The sequence below is a fragment of the Sabethes cyaneus genome, chromosome 2, assembly GCF_943734655.1.
Source record: "Sabethes cyaneus chromosome 2, idSabCyanKW18_F2, whole genome shotgun sequence".
Lineage (NCBI taxonomy): Eukaryota > Metazoa > Arthropoda > Insecta > Diptera > Culicidae > Sabethes > Sabethes cyaneus.
Genome location: NC_071354.1, coordinates 89784014 through 89806458, shown reverse-complemented (window position 1 = coordinate 89806458; position 22445 = coordinate 89784014). Strand labels below are relative to the sequence as shown.

General features: G+C 39.1%; 1 protein-coding gene across 1 annotated transcript in view; it reads left to right on the top strand.

The window, feature by feature from the left end:
• Nucleotides 1–22445, top strand: part of LOC128735675 (uncharacterized) — a 92677-nt gene that overhangs the window by 63491 nt on the left and 6741 nt on the right. The window contains exons 4-5 of the mRNA XM_053830159.1: nt 3468–3664; nt 19258–19456. Of these exons, the coding sequence (XP_053686134.1) occupies nt 3468–3664; nt 19258–19456 (396 nt within the window). The remainder of the gene's footprint in view (nt 1–3467; nt 3665–19257; nt 19457–22445) is intronic.

Below are 22445 nucleotides of genomic sequence, written 5' to 3'. Positions count from 1 at the left end.
GAGGGTTGAAAATCCTGAAGTTTGATACTCATATTGTCATGATTTCGAATATTTCCAGAAACGACCACGTCAGCCGGGGTACCTAGAACCTGCTACAGGGTTGTCATGGCACGCTGCGAACCTGGAAATGCTTCCAGTGTCAATGGCTCATAAAACCTTAACGTTTGATGCTTATATTGACACGGTTTGCGTCATGTCCTAAACTAGCCAGAACAATAGATGTTACTAGTGGTGATTTTGCGAAAATGGCCGTAACTTGGCTGTTTCTCGTCGGATTTCAATTCTTTTTCGACCAATGGACTGGAAATGAAATCTTGTTTTGGGATAAAATATGAATATGAATAAATTTCCATGACAGAAAAAGATACAAGTGATGAAAAAAGTTTATGTAAGTTATGGGCGTTTCAATTTCATCAAAATTTTGCCTGTCCCGAACATTTTGTCTAACCCCTGTATTTGTTTTCATTTTCAACTTAACTTCTTTGAATTCGGAAGAATTAATTTTGATTGAAGTATTGTGGAATTTGCTAATAGGAACACAAATTTATTATTTGTCACAGCAAATAATTCAATTATCGGCAGCAAGTAGCCAAAATTGAGTAAAATTGCTAGGCACTCAAAATCTGAGTTTGTACGCTTTAGGGGCATTTTAAGTAGTTTTAGAGAAGCGTATTAACGGTTGGAATAGTTTAGTCCCGTAAAAAGTTAAATTTAACTGTGTTTTCGGGGAGTTTTCATATTCAGAATAATGGAAAAGTGAGAATAACAAAGTGCTTTTTACTAGAACAATAAGTTTATTATGGTGGAAACTCGATTTTGCATGGAAATGGGCTTTGAAAAAACCGGATAACTTTCTTGTGCGTGAGATGGAATATATATTTATATGTATGTGTGTGATTGCACCAAAATCCAGAGATGAAGAACAGAGGAAGAAAGATCGTCAAGATGAACAAATAAGTACACAGAATAAAAACTGACCATCTCCTTTTTCATAATCATTACTAAAATTCATATCCGTGTGTTTTTAAAAGAGCTTCGATGTATACTCGTTTCTAGAAAACAACCAAATCGCTAATGGAAATGTTTTTTTTTTGTATCAACATAGCAGAAAACACAGATGCCAGATAGCTGTGGGGTATCCGAAACTGCTATGAAAACGGAAAACATTGATATAGTAGAGAAAATAAGATTCCGTGATCAAATAAAGATTTATATCACATATTGAATAAACCTGAACAAATCTTAAGAGGTTGGGAGATAAATATGAAGCTATATATAGTCCTACATTACGCTCAAATCAGCACACAGATTTTAAGTGTCTCCGGTTCGCTGACAAATCTATTAATATGGTAGCCCTGTAATGGAATGGCTAAGTGTAGTACTAGAAAGTCGTTGACAGTTTGAGTGAAATAGTTCTAAAAATTGCCGCGTGGGCCAGTCCAGTGCGGGATAGTGAATGTGAACTCGGTTCAGTCATAGAAAGCAAACAATAATAGATACCTTGTTGATTGATTTTACATCTGAAATAGAAAGTTCGGGCATGTTTGGTTTAAATTTGAGATGCCAATAATAAAATAGTATTGACAGTATACTGCATATATTAAAACTGTAGGCCACGGATATGAACCATTGATGGACAGCGGGCGTTTAGACATCAGTTAGAGAGAACAGAGTAAATAAACAGGGGCTTGCGATGGGTGCCATGTTTTTGTTGCCAACATCTCAGCACATCTCGACAAAGGTTGGCAGCAAATCTACCTGTCAGACGGGCGCTATTTCTTGCATTTTTTGAAATAGCGCCCTTCGTTCAGTGGACTGTCAAACACCGTTCGTTAAGATACGGATAGCACCCCGCTGTAAATAAACAATTTGATGTACCTATGTGTTGGTAGGTAGATTACCGCGCTAAATGGAAAATAAATGAAGAAATATGAACTTGGGAAGGGTTGCTAAAAGGTTCATGTTATTTAAAAATTAGGAACGTTAGAAATATAATATAATAATTAAACTTTAATCCATAAATAGATTGGCCAGCAGCGTTTTGAAAAAAACCGCTGCGGGGTTAAGAAAAGATTGTTACCTAATGTGGTGTATGATATAGATTAATTGAGGGAATAAATATTTGAACATGTTACTCATTATGCGTACACCGATGATGTCCGTTCATTGAATGATCGAAGGATGCCATAGAAGTTACCTTGCGCAACCAGCCACAGATCATTATCTAATTATCAAATATCTAGTAATGTTTAAGAAGGAACGGACTTCGCGTGTAGCAACAAATGTTTATCGATATCTAAGGACTGATCGCGTGTAATTTCGAACGGTTCGATTATGTTGACATATAATCTTCGTTGTCGGTAAACTGATTTCTCGTATAATTTTTTTATATCGTTACTTTGGATTTCTATGACCGGTTTCGCGATGGCCACGTAAATCTGACCACACCACTTCGTTTTGTGTATCTGAATCCTCTTCGTTACCGGCACATTTTTCGGTTCGCGGTATTTGGTTTAAACGGATTGTCCTCTATAAAATACGCCATCTACAGGGACGAATTATTGTCACGGTTAGGCACGATTTAGCTTTACAATCGGCTGTTTGGAGTTTATATTGCCATAAATACTTATACCTGATGTATAACTCTGTGCTTAGTCCCAGGAATAGTGCAACTATTCATTTAAACTTCTGTTGGAATAAATATAGACTAATCTCAAGATTTTAGTCTTGACCTTGGAATGAGGTCATACATATATTAATATTTTTTTTGAAACGATGGTTCTACAATTGATGAAGGGACGGTAGGGGGAATAAATATGTTTTCAAAACTATAATAATAAAAAAATTAAATACGATCGAATGAATAATGAATAGGCGAAAAACATACCTAAAATTCTACACTTAAAAAAAGCAAAAATCAATGATCGCATCACTTATCAAGGTGAATCCTGATCCAACAACCCTCCACCTTACTAACAAAACTCCTTCCTGTAATCTTTGTAGGGATGCAGAGGTTAACACGGTCCCTAGAACAGCAAAGATTACACTAACATTCCTTCCCCGTTCCCACCTGATTGCAAGGACGTGGCCGGCGCAGTTATTGATCATTATTATGTCGAATCACTGAATTTTGTACAATGAGAATGGTCGGTAAGTCCCAACCCCATTCATTTGATTCACTGTGCAATTTCACTGGTTCTGGTCAATCATTGAGTGCAACCATTGATATGTGCAATCAGTCTAAGCTAAGCTAAGCTTTAGGGGCATTTTAAGTAGTTTTATCCAAGTTTTAGCTAAATCCAACGTATTTACAGGTAAACTCATCTAAGAGTGTACCTTAAAAACCGTATAAAAATACTATAATATTAATTTTTTATTCCAACATACCTCCTTACCTTTTTGAAGCATCCGACTACTCTCGAAATCCTATAGCCACTAACTGTTTCCTTTTAATTTCGGTATAACAGATTGCAATTGCGAGTGACAGTGCAACCAGTGGAGACGAAAATCCTCATGTCGGAGCGCCAGCAGCATCGGAATCGGCACTGACCGAGCAGCTTCCCTGGCTCTATCGGGTGGTTTTAATTGAAAAGGCGCTGACAATTTGTGTCGGTACGTTAATCCATCCGAATGTGTTGCTGACCACTGCAGTCTGTGTGATAAAGTAAGTCAGAAGGGATGAAGCTATAGGCTGCAATCTTTTCACTTTTTAATGTCTAGAGAATTACATTTCCGGTCAAACGTTCCATGAAATTGAAATGTATTTTTATATCTGGTATATCTTGATTTGTTATGTATACGTATGTAGTCTATATCTTGGACAGTATTTATGTATTGACATATAATTTTAAATTATTATTCATAATTATTAAGTGATTTAAACATTTATGTTTGGGCATGTTGGAAGTTACTCAAATATTGTGATGAGCTATTATGGGGTAGGTCTGTTAAAAGGTATCAAATTAGCAATCAGAATTCAATTGCAAAACACAAGCGCTCAGTGTTGCAAATAATTAAAAGTACAACGGGAACTTGCTGACGAGTGGATAAACTGCCCGAGGAAGTTAAATTTTAATTTTGATTTCCCATTCTCTGGGTTGAAAACGGCCTCTCCCGATTCCGGTTGCCTTGCGTCAAAGGGCAAAATAACTGGACCCATTTCAGCACTTGAAACAACAAAGCGAAGCAGCATACGAACGGAAATCTCGTTTTGGGTAAATTTCCCGAGTGCTTTCCCGACAAAGTGGAACCCTTTTTTCTGAACCCGGTTGCACTGGCTGTACTGTGGCCGTTGCTCAACGTCAGCAATCTAGTTACAAACAGTTGTAGCCAAGGATTTCCGGAACCTACCGATTTGACTGCTGTGTGATTGCATCGTTTTTTGCTCATTCGGTTATATTGTCTGCGATGCAGCGGCGTTTCGGCTTTGTGGCTTTCAGTTAATGCACGTGTAATGAAAGGGATCTATTCTGGCGACACTTTTGTGTCATCACCTCTTGTTCAGTTCCTCGGGGGAAAACGTTCCGGGCGGCTCTTCTCGCAAAACAAAGGAATGCAGCTAGAGTAATATGGTAGCTGGTGTAAAACTGCGGCAGAAAAAGTTTCGAACCGGAAAGCAATAATGGGTTTTCGTGTTTCTCCTGCGGCAGCAATTTGGGACTAAAGAGATGGAGCTCATTTTTCTCCTATAACGATCTTTTCCCCATTTGCACCTGAATATCCGGAAAAGCAACGAAACTCTCATTTATTTTGAAATTTAAATTAATGCATTCATACGGTGTGCATGGTGCGGTACTTTACGCCACGGGTGGAAACCGAAAATGCTGCTTTCTCCGTGGGGAATTGCAGGGTTTTGGTAGTGTCTCCCAATTTGCTAGCATAGTTGTTGGAATGAGTTTGGCTGGTCTTAGGCGTTTGTGGGTTCTACAGTTGTTTAATAATATAAAATTTTTTGAGTTTGAAGTTTGTCTATAAATATACACTTAAAAATGTTTTCACATGTTTGACAATACTGCCTCGGTATGTTTTATATGTGAGATGTATGGATATATTTGTTTGTTTTATAGGGAGATTTTAAACCCAAAAGGTTCATTCACCTCTTAGTAGATATATGGATATGTTAGATATATTAGATATATGTTAGATATTTAAAAAAAAAGCCTGTCTAAAATGAATTTGGACGCATAAAGTAATCTACAATTCAAGTGTTCAAGAGTGGAGGGCTCCGTAGCCGCAAGGTTACCGAGTTTGACAAGCGAGTGGTCATGGCCATGGGTTCGAATCTTAGTAGAATCAAGCCATTCAATGTCAAGTGACTTTAGCATGGGTTTATTCTCAGACCCCTCGTTTACCCTTCCTTCATGCAGAATTCTATATTTTCCCACTGAAGCCTCTTGACAGTGCAAAAGTCCCTCCTATATTTAAGTGTACTGGTCAGAGGAACGAATGAGTCCTCGCCAGGGACGGCTATAATGATGACACCCCATTAGCCATAAATACGATAGCCATACGGACGGTTGCCATACGTACGAATGCCATAAAGACGAATGCCATAATGTATGTTTGCCATAATGGACGGAAGCCATAAAGACGAATGCCATAATGTATGTTGGCCATAATGGACGGGAGCCATAATGTACGTTTGCCATAATTCATATATTCGGCTTTTTTGGTATGGTGGGCCAGAGCATTTCGACCAGTTCAAAGTTTTAAGAACCAGCATGAGCATGTTGCAAGAGATCAGTCAGATTCTACCAAGTAACTAATTTCTGATTTTGAGAACGAATTTAACGTTTGTTACTCTGCATTGTTTTTGGTTTTCAATATTTCGAAATCATCTCATATCTCTGGCTGTAATATTTATATAATCAGTACAGAGGTGGGCATAATTCCGCTAATCCGCTAACAGCTAATTAGCTCAGCTAACATTTTGGTTAGCGGTTAGCGTTTTCGCTAATTTTTATAACCGTTAGCGTTTTTGTTAGCTTCCGCTAAATTTGTATACCGCTAAATAAACCGCTAACTTTTTTTTTGCAGAAGGAAAATTTGTAAGAAATATCGCACAGGCTTCGGTCGAAGAATTCCAAATTCCAAACTTTTGTATGTACTTTACCAGCCAAGAGCCGGGGTGGCTCTTGCCGTATCAAGAATTCCTCTCCATTGTACTTTTGGATCCTAGGCTACTCGTTTCCAATTTGTTACGCGTCTCGGCACATGCAAGTTGGCTTCAACATGGTCAAACCATCTAACTCGTTTGGCCCCTCTATTCCTGTTGCCGGTGGAGCTCTTGAAGAGAACGGATTTTACGTTCGGTATCCTTGCGATGTGGCCGGCCCACCGTAGTCTCCCAACTTTTTCCCAAATAGTGACTACAACTCATACGTCTATGCCACTCTCCGCTATCCGTTTGTACTCCGCCAAAAATAGTCCGCAACATCTTTCGTTCAAATACGGCAAGTGCACTTCCGTAAACAAAGCTGTTGTCTCAAGTCCGTAGAGGACTACTTTTGTACGCGGACTCAAATAAATCGATATTTAAAAACTTCGAGGCCTCTTACATTCACTGATAACATCAAGGGAGATTTTTCGATTTTCTCGGACATCACTCGTTTTATAAATGCACAAGTGCTCGGCCAAATTTCAACGCAATAAATTTTTCACAACAACCAAGGAAAATTATTATCTACAAAATATTTTTTTACAAATTTTCTACCTTCTGATTCTGATTCCTTTTATTTTGATTTCATTGTATTTTTACTAAAAACTTGAAATTTTATTACTAGATGCGCCACTACTGGTACGGTATAAATAACTTTTTATTAAGCAATCCAGAGAAAATATTATTTGGAAAGCATTTACATATATTTTTACAGCAATGGAAAACTCCAATAAAAAATCGAGGAATCTATGTCATGGAACATGGAAATGTTTTGTACCCTTTTAATGTGATAATATGCGAAGTGATAATGTTCTTTAAACATTTGTCATGAATGCCTGCAATTCTTTGCACGGAATTATCTTAGGAATTTTTTCTTAGACCTTTGAAACAAAAATTTTCTTTTATTGCTGAAATCAGCGCTTATCAAAGTAATGCTAATTCTACAGTGCTAACAAATTTAGCTGTTAGCGGTTAGCGTTAGCTTCCGCTAAATTGTTGGTTGATTTAGCGGTTAGCGGTTATCGAAGCTAACGTTTTGATTTAGCGGATTAGCTGTTAGCGAAGCTAAAATTTCGGTTAGTGGTGCCCACCCCTATCTGATTAGAGTAAAATGTAGCCTAGGAAATTGTCAGTCGCTTGGTGTCATTAACCCATTGTTTTAAATTTTGCGGCTTGGTTCGGTCTGACTTAACACCGAACAATTTATTCAGTCAAAAAAAGCGGCTTTGCCGCTTTTATTTTATAAAGGGTATCTCGATGCGAGGACTAGGGAAAACTAACTAGAGGACGGTAAACCTAGGAAAACGAATAGACCTAGACAGATGTGATTTCTGCGGGGGGCTGCCCCCCCCGCAGTGGCCGGCGCTTCCGACGGCGGGTCACCGGCGAACACTCGCCGTTGCCTGCGGCCGGCTCGCCCTGAATCATCTAGGAAACGTTAAATATATGGATTATGGCAAACGTACATTATGGCTCCCGTCGGAAGTGCCGGCCACTGCGGGGGGACAGCCCCCCGCAGAAATCACATCTGTCTAAGTCTATTCGCAAAGCCGCTTTTTTAATCTGAATCAGTTAGGCCTCTTGCGACTTGGTCGCGCTGGTCCTTTAAGCTTTGAACTGGTCGAAGTGTAGTTCTGGATCTCCAAACCAAAAATATGAATTATGGCAAACGTACATTATGGCAAACGTACATTATGGCTTCCGTCCATTATGGCAAACATACATTATGGCATTCGTCTGTATGGCTTCCGTCTATTATGGCAAACATACATTATGGCAATCGTCTATATGGCATTCGTACGTATGGCAACCGTCCGTATGGCTATCGTATTTATGGCTCTCGTCCGGTCACCGGCTATAATATGGGATAGTACTGGCAGTGAGGAATAGGTGGGTAAGGTAGGTCAAGCTTTGAAGGAAGGGTAGACCCCAATACACCCAAGCACGCATAAAATTTAATAAGCATATCGCTCATTCAATAGCGATTATAGCAAAAAGAAATGCAGTGCAGGTTACACAGCAAACACCCGGGCGATATCACAATAGATCAACTATACTGGTCGCAGTGATGAGATTCTCGAGATTCGTTGGTTCTCAGGTGAGACGAGGGGTTGGTGCCGCAGTCTTGCAGTTGCAATGAATATATATTCGTAAAGAATGAGGAATAATTAGAATAGACCCTCACTAGGAAATGAGTTATGGAAATTAGGTACACGGGACTGCCGATCTCTCAACTACCTGGAGAGCATTCGCCGTTGATCGGCTCTCCAGCGGTTTTGTAGCTCAAGTACAATCTGGGTAGCAGCCGCTTTGATTGCTTCCCAGACGTTCGAGCAAGAACACATCCTTTCCGCACAACCCCTGACCAACCAGATGTGCTTATCGACTTTGCAGCCTCCAAGAACATGGCCGCACGTTGTACCTTCTTCCGGCATAAACTTCTACACTTCTCAGACATCATTGACTGAAGCTGCGCTGTCGGAAGAAGACGAACTAAACGAAGCTTCTCTAGAGGAATGTTAGCATACCATGAAAACTGCCATTAACAGCTTAACAGCGGAACGACTGATATGAATAAATTTAGGAGTGTGATAGACGAAGAGAACGTGACGCATGCGGCAAAGATGCGCAGTTCCACACTTCAGAACACGCTTATACACGGACAGAAAACGATGCAGCGAACCCAAATCTCAAATTCCAAGAAAATGCGTTCCCAGGAGGAGAAGGAGCATGCCGAGTTAGAGCAGTTGCACCGTTCTTAGGAAACGTGGAAGATTTATCAGCAACTGAACGCATCCCATAGAGACCAAATGAGCCTGGCTAGAAATGGACATAACTTGATGGACGATCGTGAGGTGCTGGTGGCTGAAAAAGTGGAATCAGCACTTCGATGAACACCTCGGGCGGAGAACCATGGTGGCGGGGAAAGCATTTTTGATGGTGCAACAAACACGAAAGAGGTACCCAGTCCAATGATATGTGAAGATAGGGAGGCCATCAAGTAGCTATGGAACAATATATCGGCTGGGAAGGATGGTATTGAACCCGAGGTTATTAATATAGGACCGGTAAAACTGGCCATTTGTCTGTACCGGCTGGTTGGTAGAATTTGAGATACTGAAGAGCTACCGGAAGAGTGGAAGGATGGGTTTATCTACTCGCCTTAGAACAAAGGCGACAAGCTGTACTGTGAAAATTATCGTGCGATTACCGTTCTCAATGCCGCCTACAGTGCCCTCTCAAATCATTTTTGGCCGACTATCACCAATAGCGAACAGATTTGTGGGAATTTGTCAAGTCGAGTTCTTTGAAAAACAGTCAACGGATCAAATATTTACGCTGTAGCAGGTCCTCCAAACAGGTGAATACAAAGTTCACCTGTTCGTTGACTTTAAAGATGCACATGATAACATCGAACGAAATGAGCTATGGAAAATCACGAATCAGAACGGCTGCCCTAGGAAGCTTATCAGACTGATTAAATCTACATGTCGAGTTCACTTGAATCTCATAGAGAGCTTCGTCTTTTATGCCTGTTGTTTAATATAGTGTTATGATCCAAGCGAATATTAACAACAATTAATCTAGTTGATTCTTCTGCTTTGCCGATGACATGGACATTACTGGTGGAACATATGTGGTGAGGGATAAACGGTATAAACGTCCAAAACTAAACACATGCTGGCAGACAGAACCGAGGTGATGAGTTTTAGGTAGCTGGCGAATTTGTCTTCTTGGCGCACTGGTGATTCTGGACAATGACACCAGTCGCGAGATTTGGAGGCTTGTTTTCAGCGGAAGTCATGTTTACTATGAGGAGGACTTGCCAGTGCTCGAAGTTTTCGAGAGACGAGTTGTCGAAAGAATTATCTTCAGCGTCGTACAGGAGAACGGAGTCTGGAGGCGAAGGATGAACTTGCCTAGCACTGCGGGGAACTCAGTATACAGAAAATTTGATCCGTATTACCACCGGCTGCTATAGAACCCGCCTAGTATTGTTCAACGAATTCTTGTGTTATTAGAAATAGACAACGCTTCCAAGATCTAGAAGAGTATCTTGTTGGGAGCATGACAGATTGGAAGGCGGTGAACGAGAGGATTTGTCTCTTAAGGAAAAAAGGCTGTTGCCTCAATTACAGCATCATCATAAAAGTAGAGCCAATCATGACAAGGAAGCGTTTTATGTGCCACTGGATATACCGTACCGACGGCTGTTTGCCCCTGAACATCAAGATCGCCATCGGGGATATGAACTGCACTTCGATACGAATATTAACGACTAACAATTAATAAACTTTGCAGCCTTCAGAGGCCTTTTTGTATCTTTTTTGAGAAATATATCCAGTCAGTGGAGATCTTCTGATCAACGTACAATAACTAGTTTGACGTTCTCATAAATCGTAGGTTTTTCTCAAATATCATTGCGAGGTTCGGATATTGACTCTGACCATTGCCTAATAACAGTACTTAATTCTATTACTCTTACACCAGACACGTCAAAACCGTCCTTTTCGGATGAATATTGGGTAGTTTGGCTAGCTGTAATCTGTCGAGAACTACGACTACGACACACTATGGGGCAGAACCCGAAAAAGCTCGGACAAAACCCCAAAATTTTTATTTGAGATATTCTGTCAAACTTAATATTCTACGTATAGTAGACATATAATCTATAAGAAATATGCATAAATTATTTTAAAAAGTGCTTTTTCAATAGGCATTAAAGAAGGTGAAACACAGTGTAAAAAAATTTGGAAAATGAAAAAATAAAAATCATTCAATCTTTTAGTATCTAGCTACCATGCTGCTTAAAATTCTATACTTTTAAAGGACAATTCACATTAAAGGGATTATAAACTAATAGTTTAGGTGATATTAAGACAGATTTTTCAGTTGTAGGCTTTGTTCTGGCGAAGTGTTTTAGAACAAAAAATTTATTATTTTTATCAATTTTCAATAGTGTGTAGAAAAAGATTTCCACAGATTTCCGCTCTGACACTACCATAAAATCAACATTCAAGGTGTTAACTACTAATAAGAAAAAAATTAGCTGCTACTAGTTGCGATGTTCGGAGATATTAAAGTTTTCCGAATGCATGTTTTCCGGCATTTTAGGCTACAAATTAGTAAATGCGCGCGCCAGTGCGAAGTTCATTCCTGCTGTACATTACATAGTCACACACACCCAACAAACAATTTGGCTTAAGAGTAGCTTATTCAACTATTGTATAGCTAAAACCAATTGAAGAAGCGTTTGATAAGCTGTTAAACAACAAAAATGTTCCTTAACAGCTTTTTTCCAATTAGCTCTGTTTCAAGTCAAATTGGCAGTAGAATATGTGCGGATAGACTTTCAGCTCGATTGAACAAGCCTCCATTTTGTTTATTTGGAGTCCAACATGTTGATACGTGTTTGCAGGATAAAAAGATTGCATATTTTTTGCTCGTTATTTTGTGTGCCTTCTGCCAGGCTTTGGCTGAGGTCGATGACGGTCTATCTCGCCACTCGTATCCATTTGCTTCGTATGGCCAAACTAATGAAATAAAAATTTCAAATATAACGGAGATTGTACTACGGAAACCTAGTATTATAAACGATCGAGAGGCATACCATAAAATACGCAAACATGTCCGTAATTTATCCTTTAAAAATCAAAACAAATGCTAACAGAGCAAAAGAAGTATGAAATATTTTCATCTTTGCAATGAGAAATGACTTCTAAAATCGCTTGGTTCGACCCATGCACCTTCCAGCATTGGACAAAAGATAGGAGTCACAACGACAACTTGTTAAGCATAGCTACCTATTACCCCCCTCCCCTCCTTCCTTTCCACCCTTCCCCTTCATTCCCGAAAAAAAATCCTTCTTCATTACTTTCCCTTACCGTCCCTTCATCAATCAGAAAAATCGTTTCAAAAAAAAAAAAAAAAAAAATATTGATATATGCCTGACCGCATTTCAAGGTCATGACTAAAGTCACGAGTTTGGTCAATTCTAAAATCGGTTAAAATTGTTAGTCCATCAAAAACACATGAATGCACTAAAGCACCCTCTCGATGCGAAATAAAAGGAAAATGTTTTAAAATATATGTAAAATATAGAGATTTGCAGCATAAATTGATATATTTAGCCTTATTCGAAAGTTACTAATATTGTAAGTGCCATCGGTTGGGTGTTTCGCGTTACGAGTTCAAAATAATTTATAGAAAGGTCTACAAATGGTCGATTTACCCTATACTAGAGTAATAATACTAAATTACTTTTGATATACAGCTTGTGATAATTTGTAGAGGAGGTCGTCTGACTACCAATTTCGACAACACACTGAAAAAAATGTGTTTGAGTATTTAAAATATTTATAACTTGATTCTCGTAAGTCCTACAGTTTTGGTATGTTCAGTAACTTTACGTAACTTTACAGGACAAACAACTTTTCTGAAGACGCAACATTTCTAAAGTCATTATTTAAATAGTTATACTTCAACGCCATCTATAGGAATAAAAACACAACTACTTAAAATTTACAAAAAGATGCGAAATTTTATTACAAACAATGTTGCTGAAGACAATAAAGCTCTACGAAGCATATGAAAGAAGTTATGAGGTTTTGTCCGAGCGCCGGGTCAATCTGCCCCACTGTGCGACAGTGCAATCTGTCTTCTTCCGAGTTCTTCTGAATTATTGGAACTGGTTTGAACCGGAATACCAACAAGCGTTGGAGAGAAAACAAATAGCTTGGAAAAACTACCTGTACATTTCCACTAGGGAGAACTTGCCCAAATACCGACGAGCTCGGAGTCTGATGAACAAGATACTGAGGAGTAAAAAGCGCCGGAAGGATGATAGAGATTGTGTAGCATTTAACCACTATTTTGGACAAATAACTCGGGCGAGTTCTACGAGAAGTGGGAACAAGGAGGGTAACCTGTTTAGAAACGACCACGACGAAGCCTTTCTTTCAAGACTCAAGAGCTCAAACGAGAAATCGGTTTGCTGAAGACCAACCAAGCCGCCGATAAGGATCACCTGCCAGCAAAGGTTTAGAAACATGCCCAAGAAATGCTGGTAACGGATCAGCACTGGGTTATTCCCAAGATTTGGGAAGATGAGAAGTTACAGGAGAAGTGAACGGAAGGAGTAGTTTATCCTATCTACAAATATCGTGATTGTCACGACTTTTGCAATTATGGCGGCAAAACACGTATAACTGCGGCTTACAAGGTACTCTCCCAGTTACGCTGAGTACGTTGCGGACCAAACTTTCACCATCCGATAGATCTTGTTTGTTTTTATCGCCTGTCTGCCTTACCCAATCTTTCGGTAATGTACTCATCAACTTTTCGAGAGTATTGGAGAAACTCCCTCCACTGAAATTGGTCGGTTGTTCAGCCGTATCTTTCTCGTTGATTTCCATTTCAATATGTTGGTCTGCTGGGCACAATTCTTGTGTACTACAAGATAATGCTCTGTTTTGGCATTAGGTCCTCGAAAAGACCGTGCATCTACGACATCCAAAACATATCTACCATCAAATAAAACGGGGCTGATCTGAGATCTGTTCAGTTTCTGGTAGAACTTTTGCGTTTTCTGAGAACGATGCAGCCGCTCTAACTCCGCATACTTCGCATTAGACTGGTTGTTCTCTATGGGCATAAAACGTGGACAATGCTCGAGGAGGACCTGTGAGCCCAGCAAACCTTTTGGCCTGTATAATTTAATCCTGAATGAGATACACAACATAAATAAATCGTATATTATGTGCAAAAATGGCCTGCAATTACGAAAGTGGAGGCCATATACATGCATGTGTTTATCAAAATAATTGAAACGTTGATTTAACAAATCACTTTTTACGATTAACGTTATGACGGAGCTGATTGGCTATATCTAGATGTAAAACTTTGTTTCTCCTATTCAAGGATTGCGTTTCTACTCAATTACGAAATCATTCCGACTCCTTCTCTATAGTAACATATACGATCTTGTGTAACCTAGTACACGGACTTCCATGTGGCGGCGAATTGCATATAGAGCAGGCTATTACTACCAAAATATTCGCCGCAAAAGTAAAATGGTATAAAAAAGGTAACGCTTTCGGGGAAAGGCTTTTTCCATAGCTTTTAAGATATTTCGCTTTACTAAGGAAAGTTTATAAATATTGTGTATTTTTGTCTAATCATTTAAAAACTATCTGTTTCATCCTAGTCTAGAACCCGCAACATTCCAATCGGTAACATTGATCGTTACCTCCAAGCTGCTATCACATGAGTCCTTGAACGATATTTTTGCACCTTTTAAGTCAAAGTCGTCGTGTATGCATCGCATCTGATACATCAAGATTAGATTTATTCTCATCATATTTACGATTTTGTATGAATTGTGACTAAATGACAGTGTCAATATTTTTTTGAAACGATGATTCTACAACCGGAGATTATAACCGGATTTGAACCCACAACACCTGCCAGGGCGTGTCGCTCACTGGTACCCGTGTACCTTTGAACCACAGAGGCAGGACAAAAGAATTCTGCACAACCCCCCTTATTAACCATAGCGACATGGGTTGGTCTATTTTTAGACACAAATTGTGCCTCTTCCTCCATCTACTGTAGAAACCACCGATCGAGAAGTTTAAATCTAACGTGTTTTTACTTTCAGGACGACGACACTGTGCAGACCCTTACGACTTGCAAGGTACTGCGTGTGACGCTGTTCGTCCGAAAGCGTGTTAGTCCGCGTTTCTTAGCGCGGTTCTTCGGAGAAAGGCTCCGTTCCTATGACAATTGACCAAACTCGTGATTTTAGTCATGACCTTGAAATGCGGTCAGGCATATATTAATATTTTTTTGAAACGATGATTCTACAATTGGTGAAGGGACGGTAAGGGAAAGTAATGAAGAAGGATTTTTTTCCGGGAATGAAGGGGAAGGGTGGAAAGGAAGGGGGGGGGGTAATAGGTAGCTATGCTTAACAAGTTGTCGTTGTGACTCCTATCTTTTGTCCAATGCTGGAAGGTGCATGGGTCGAACCAAGCTGTAATCAGAGATTATGACCGGATTTGTACTGTGTTGTGTACAGGAATGACCGTTGTAGTTCGACCAATAGCAGAAAAAACCCACCCCAACAAACTTGACAAGAATTAGTTTAATATGTTTTTGCCCTGATGAAGAGGAAATAAAGTCCTTGAAACGTTGGCCTAGACAGCAAATAAGCTAGTTTACTAGTAACCCGATGACCAAAACGTCATCACTAAAACCACATATATATAAAATTTAATATCAACATCAATATACGATCTCTGGTTTACTGGGAGTGCACGGAGTTTTCGGAAGACGAGTATTAAAAACGATCTTTGGCGGCGTGCAGGAGAACGAAGTATGGACGCATAGGATGAACCATGAACTCGCATAGCTCTATGGTGAACCCAGTATTCAAAAGGTGGTCCGTCCAGCCTTATACGATAGGCAGGGCATGTTGCAATAATGCCGGACAACTACCATGCAAAGATGGTAATCCGGTAGCTTGAAATCCGGTAGGAACAAGATGGCCAGGGGTGCGGCGAGCGGGATGGTTAGACTACGTGGAGTGAGATCTCGCGGATAGCGCACGGTGCCCAAGGAACTGGAGAGCGGTACCTCAAAATAGAGTAAGTAAGTAGGTAAGTAAGTAAGTAAGTAAGTAAGTAAGTAAGTAAGTAAGTAAGTAAGTAAGTAAGTAAGTAAGTAAGTAAGTAAGTAAGTAAGTAAGTAAGTAAGTAAGTAAGTAAGTAAGTAAGTAAGTAAGTAAGTAAGTAAGTAAGTAAGTAAGTAAGTAAGTAAGTAAGTAAGTAAGTAAGTAAGTAAGTAAGTAAGTAAGTAAGTAAGTAAGTAAGTAAGTAAGTAAGTAAGTAAGTAAGTAAGTAAGTAAGTAAGTAAGTAAGTAAGTAAGTAAGTAAGTAAGTAAGTAAGTAAGTAAGTAAGTAAGTAAGTAAGTAAGTAAGTAAGTAAGTAAGTAAGTAAGTAAGTAAGTAAGTAAGTAAGTAAGTAAGTAAGTAAGTAAGTAAGTAAGTAAGTAAGTAAGTAAGTAAGTAAGTAAGTAAGTAAGTAAGTAAGTAAGTAAGTAAGTAAGTAAGTAAGTAATTAAGTAAGTAAGTAAGTAAGTTGACCTGAGAGCATAATCCGCATCTGACCTGGAAACAGATGCTTACTGCTGGTAAGGGTATTCCTTGGGTCTACACTCAGCGAAAGCATGAGTGCCCCTTCCTCTACCATACGACCTAGTGTTCGGACAAAGTGGTCCCAATCTTTCAACAAGCGAATGGGTTCGAGATAGGAGCTGCTGTATCTTCATTGTTTATGAGCACATCAAAGAATCGTATTAGCTATTAAACTGTACGTATGGTATTGGTTTACAACCGGTCGTCATGAGTTGGTTGAAGTTAAACAACAGTAATATAACTAATAGTGGTTATCAACTTCAAAGTTTTATTTTTCGAATCAACAACCCACAATTACACTACCAAACTATTTAATGAAATTGTAGGTCACAAAGCTGAATGTTTTCATGCCCTTTTTTCGGTTTCAGCTGATTGTAACGAAACGCATGCGGTTGTGTTTGTACAGCACTTCAACTTTGACGGCAATTTCGGCTGCGAAAATAATGAAAAGCAAAGTCAATCGTGGTGGATAACTAGCTTGCAATTTGCTCTCGTCTATTTGCGTTTTCGCGAAACCGCAGTGGTGCCTCCAAATACCGACGCGACGTGGGAAAGCTGATTTGCTGCTGCCACCCACCTCGCTCGCTCGCTCGATGCGGAACTGGCGAGAGCTTGGTTCGGGCTCGAGAATGCCAGGGAAAAAGCGGAAAAACGAGAGAAAACAATTTCGTATGCAATTTAGCAGTACAATTCACAGGTTGAGTGAAAGTAAATATCAGTTTAGAGAGCGGGAAGGTTTGGTTCGGGGGTGCAGCTGCAGAGGGTGGGAGTTTGCCAGCCACCACCCGACGAACAAAGTCAGTATTTAGCTGTTCTGTAAATTTTTATTCTTGTTTAAATGGCATTTACCCTGCTCGCTTTCGGTGTTACGCCGACGATTATATTGCCCTGTAACTCACCAGAGTGATTCAAACTTTTTTAATTATAACTACGAAGTGGAAAGAAAAACACGAACTAGCGGAGTTTTGGTTGAACAATGACCATTGAATTTGGTTTTTGGTTTCTTTACAATCGATAGTGCTGAGCAGATTTCTTAATGACTTTTGGAGTAAATCTTTAACCCGAGCTAGCTTGGTTAATTGCAATGTGAAATCGTTTTGCAAAAGGTTTAGGAAACAACGATAGGTACCACACAATTGATTGTCCCGAAATTTTCTGCACCACTGCTTTGCAAATCAGCCGTTGTTTTTGGCCTGTAATGGCAGAAACAGCTTAAAGATAACATGTTTCCGGTACACTCGTTTACTCTCACCCAACGGAAAGGCAGCTGGGAGTATATTACTTTTAATCAATCATTTCTAAGAGCATCTTTCATTTGTGAATTTATCTTACGTTTCCGCCTAACACTGCGTCACTAGTCGGCATGTTAGTCTCGACAAATCATTCCCTCTGTTTTCGGTCTGCTGTAGTATTATGGGGGAAAGCATTATCTTTCTGACAGACTTTTACTTTTCTTCATTTGTATCCTTGTTTATCCTTTGGCTGAAATTGTACACTGGCAGACGTTATCAGAAGGTATTCGAAATGGGGTGAAGTCAACAGTCTGATTCGAAGCCGAGCGATGAAAAATGGTGAAAATAAATTTCACTGCCGACGAAACGTTGTAAATACAAATGGAAATAAACATTTCTTTTTTCCGACATTTTCCGCTGAGCCAGAGTAGCTATATTGCAAGCATGTGATTGTTTGCGGCGTTTGCATCTGTGTGCTGTTGTGTATTTATTTTCCTTGTTTAGAAAATGAAGCTTTCACTTTCCGCCGTACAGAGCCAGCATTGTATCAGATTCCATTCACTGATTACGGATGATAATGATAAAGCTCTCGAGTCATTTGTTACGCGACTATTCAGCGCCGTTCTGTCTGGGGGTTTTTCCCGATGCTGGTCGGCATCTTTCATCGTTGATAGAAGGGCTGCATTAGGAATTATTCTGCTGCGTAAAAAAATTGGATTAAATACATAAATTTTATTTAGCAAGTAGTCCAAACAGTAAGTAAGTATACGTGAAGAATGTGTTCATTCCTTTATTCCTAGAGCCTAGAAATGTTACATTATTTTAGTACAACCCTGTCTGCCAGTTCAATTTCACTGGCTCTAGTTTCGTTTTGTTTTTTCTCGCATGGAAATTAAATCAACGGGAAAATCAGTATCTTCGCTAGAGGGATAGCTTTTTCCTCCCTTCTTTCACTGAATATACGGATATCGTTTCTCTTCTCATTGCCCTGGACTCAGCAGCACCCTGGCAAAAAAAGAAAAGAAAAATTAAACAAAAGACACAGACCAGTGAACATCCTATTCTATTTCGACCGAACGAATTCTTATGATAAGAGTGAAAACAGTTTCCAAGCCAGCTTAATTTCTGTTAATTATTTAGCGGGAACAAAATTACGGTGCACGATGCTGATCGAGGCTCTAGCGGTCGGTGGCTGGGCATGGCCGAGGACGCTCTCAGCTCGTCGTTGGATCGTTTTATGGACGCTTTGTTTCGTTCCATTGATGAGGTTGCTCGCTCGACAATTCCATCCACAATGAATGAGGCGAATATTTATTTACATTGGCAGCCGCTTGAGAATCAGACTACTAAATGATAATAGGAAATATAAACATCCTTGGTCCGTGCTATAGGCTTGTTAGGTTGATTGGGATGATCAGTTTAGTTGCGATTGCGAACCGAATTGTTGTTATGCAATGTTGCCGACTATGAGAGTGAGCGTTTTTTTTATTGCTTTCCGGGCTATCAACCGTATATTTTTTCACTTTAGTTTTGTAGTTCTGTTTAGCTAGTTTGCCACGAAAAAATCGGACATCCCAGTTCCAATCAAGAGTTCCTCGTACTAATTCGATTTTTTTGCTCTTTCTCTCTTTTTCCCGGCGAATGGCATCTTGCTTCAATTTGCCTTTGTTAGCAAAAATCCGGACGAGTTAATTGCGCGATGCCAGTCAACCAAAACGAGTCGGAACATAACCACTTCCGGCGGCACCGGTGGCGGTGGTGGCGGCGGCAGGGCTGATGGCGGCGATAGCGAGGAGCAATCGCGGGCCATTCGAAGGATCTTGCTGCCGAACCAGTTCGCTAGGACGTTCGAGCGGTTGGAAAACAATGTTGTAGGTATAGATAACGAAATTTACCCAATTAATAATTGTGATTTGTTGTGTGACAGTAATGTGTACGATTGCTCTCCCGCTTGTTTTTGGAGGGGGAAGTGGTTCGGATGAAATGAATCGTAATCAACTGTGATTGCGGTGTCAGGCTACTGTTTGTACTGGCTATTAATTCGAAATTGATGTTTCATTGTGGGTGCGGATTTGTGTTCTCAAAGAGATAAAAATCAAGACTTATAAGTTGATTTGCAGCATCATTATGAAATAACATTTAACCCTCTAACGCGCAACATTGTAAAACGATGCAAACAAGCTAGTGACTATTTTTTCATGGAAGTACATTCAAAAGAAGCTCATGCAATTGAAATAAAACATGCAAATTATACATACAAAAACTTTGAGGTCGATCATTTTGATCTGGATGTCCTTTTGTTCAAAAGTAGGGATATTAGATGATAACTTTTGAATGCACGGTCAAAATGTTGTGATATTAATACATAAAAATGTCAAAAAATCTGTTCTGAACACATTTTTCATATTGTCAATTTAAACTAAATTACATATGTGGCCCTGGAGCTCCAAAGGCGAAGGCCGTCTACAGACGGCCTTATCAGTTAGAGGGTTAAATAACGGTAGCGAACTTTTCTCAATGTCTTGTAAAAATCCTATGCAAAAAATAAGAAGAAAAAAAAGACTTTTACAGAATGTCAAACGATTCGGATCGGTAAACTAGGCAAGCGAAACATTAAAAATTGAAAGAAAAAAGTTTCTTAAATTTAATTTAAATTTGGATATCAGCACTGCTTTCCGAAATTCTAAAACTGTGTGTGAAATAAAGCGTTGTCCAACGTATTTTTAAATTTTGTGAGGTTTAGTTAAAATCTGACAGCTCTTCATACTCTTCCTTAGATTTGTCAGTCCATTCAACAAATTTATAATGTTATTTTTGTAAAAATATAGATCGTGATCATGAAAGTTTTACCTTTTTTTCAGGAATTTCAAGGAACATTATTGTCGAACCAAATTCAAGAAAAAAATTCGTTTTGTAATACTCGAATATTTGAAGTGGCTTTAGTTCCGATGGAATTTTCTCATAATTTTTGAGTTGTTTGTGGAACACTTTGCTCCACTGTTTTGGTTTTCAGTACATCACTGGAATTCAAAAAAATTCTGCTAATTTTTAAACACAAAACAGAAATCTGATGACCGTAATTATCATGGATGTATTTTATCTGTTCTACAACTTTCTAAATCAACCATCAAAATATTCCCAAAATTTCCAATCGATTTACTTACATGTAACGGTCATTTAATGCTGATAACTGACTGACTCCAAGGTTATTTTCAACTGCAAAACGACTAGCAAATGAACCTAGAGTATTGAAAAGTCTTTAACTATATTTGACTAATCGCAAAGAAGTAATAAAATCTCATGAAATGAAACCAGTTTCAATTCATGTCGCTTCTGGTGTCCCTCAAGACTCGTTTTTGGGATTCCGTATTTTTATTCTATACGTAAGCGATTTTTCCTTCAGTCTTGTTTAAACCAAATCCAGAAACAATATAACGGGTGGCAACTAAAATTTTGGAATTAATTTCTCAAGCTGTCAAAAAAAGACAAAGATATTTGAAGAAGGTCTAATTTATACAAATTTAAGATACATTTTCCATTGTTGAAAAAATTAGTAAATATTTGGAAACGGTCTGTAAGCGGCTGTTCGGCGAAGCTTCCGTTTGATGTCGGAACAGGAGCGTTATACGGCCGTTATGTCAACTTTACGAGTGCATCTCTTGATTCTACCAATCAATTGTTTGCAATTCGTGACTCTTCAGTCATTTTTGTACACTACGGAACTCAAAGTAGGAGATGAAACTCGACGTCTTGCGCTACTGTAGGGATCGAATAGTGGTTCACTACTTCTTATTCAGCAACTCCTATCCTATGGTACCTGCCAGGATACGAGCAACCTTGGTGGGGTTCGTCCAAGCAACACCGGTGAAAGTTAAGGTCGTTGGCTGATAGCACAAACAAACAGACATTACACTCGTTTTCCATTTCTCGCACCGATTAAGGGGACATAAACGACTAAATTTTTTGAAAAAGTCATAAATTTTTTATTTCAGATTTTGATTCTGCAGTCTTTTCCGCTTATTTTGATACTAATCTTGTAATGATCCGATCACGGGAAGTGGCCGAAAAACGATCGAATACATAGGTATTCCAGTGCGACGTGGAACAATCTCGCCGGAATAAAACCCCGCTCCTGTAAAACCACGATTTTCAAACGTTATGTACCTTTTTCTCAAAAACTACATAACGTATTGAAAAAAACTTTTTTTTGTTTTGTTGGTAGAAGCTGGGCAAAGACTTTTATAACTTTTAAGCTTTGTAAACTACACACAGCTTGAGAAAAAAGAAAAAGAAGAAAAAAAGATGACAGAAAAAATTAAAATTTGTCTTCTTTTTTCTTTTTCCCTGGTTGTGTTTCATTTACAAAGCCTAAAAGTTATAAAAGTCTCTGCCCAGCTCCTACCAACAAACCAAAAAAATTTTGTTCCGATACGTTGAGTAGTTTCTGAAGAAAAGGTACATAAAATTTGAAAATCATGGTTTTACAGGAGCAGCGTTTTATTCCGACGAGGTTGTTCCTCATCGCACTGGTATGCTTATGTGTTCGATCGTTTTTCGGCCACTTCCCGTGGTCGGATCATTAGGAAAGTAGTATCAAAATAAGCAGAAAAGACTGCAGAATCAAAATCTGAAATAAAAAATTTACGACTTTCTAATAAAATTCAGTCGTTTATGTCCCCTTAAACCGTCATTTCAAATTTGGGCTTAGTTGGGAAAGTCTCCGTTTTGGTCAAAGTAGCGCTGTTTACCGAAAGAAGGGGAATGCCCCATAAAAATACATGCTAGTTCGAGGGATACTCCTGTTGCTATATGATATTTGGGAATGTCGATCATAGATGGCACTAGTGTTCAGGTAAAATG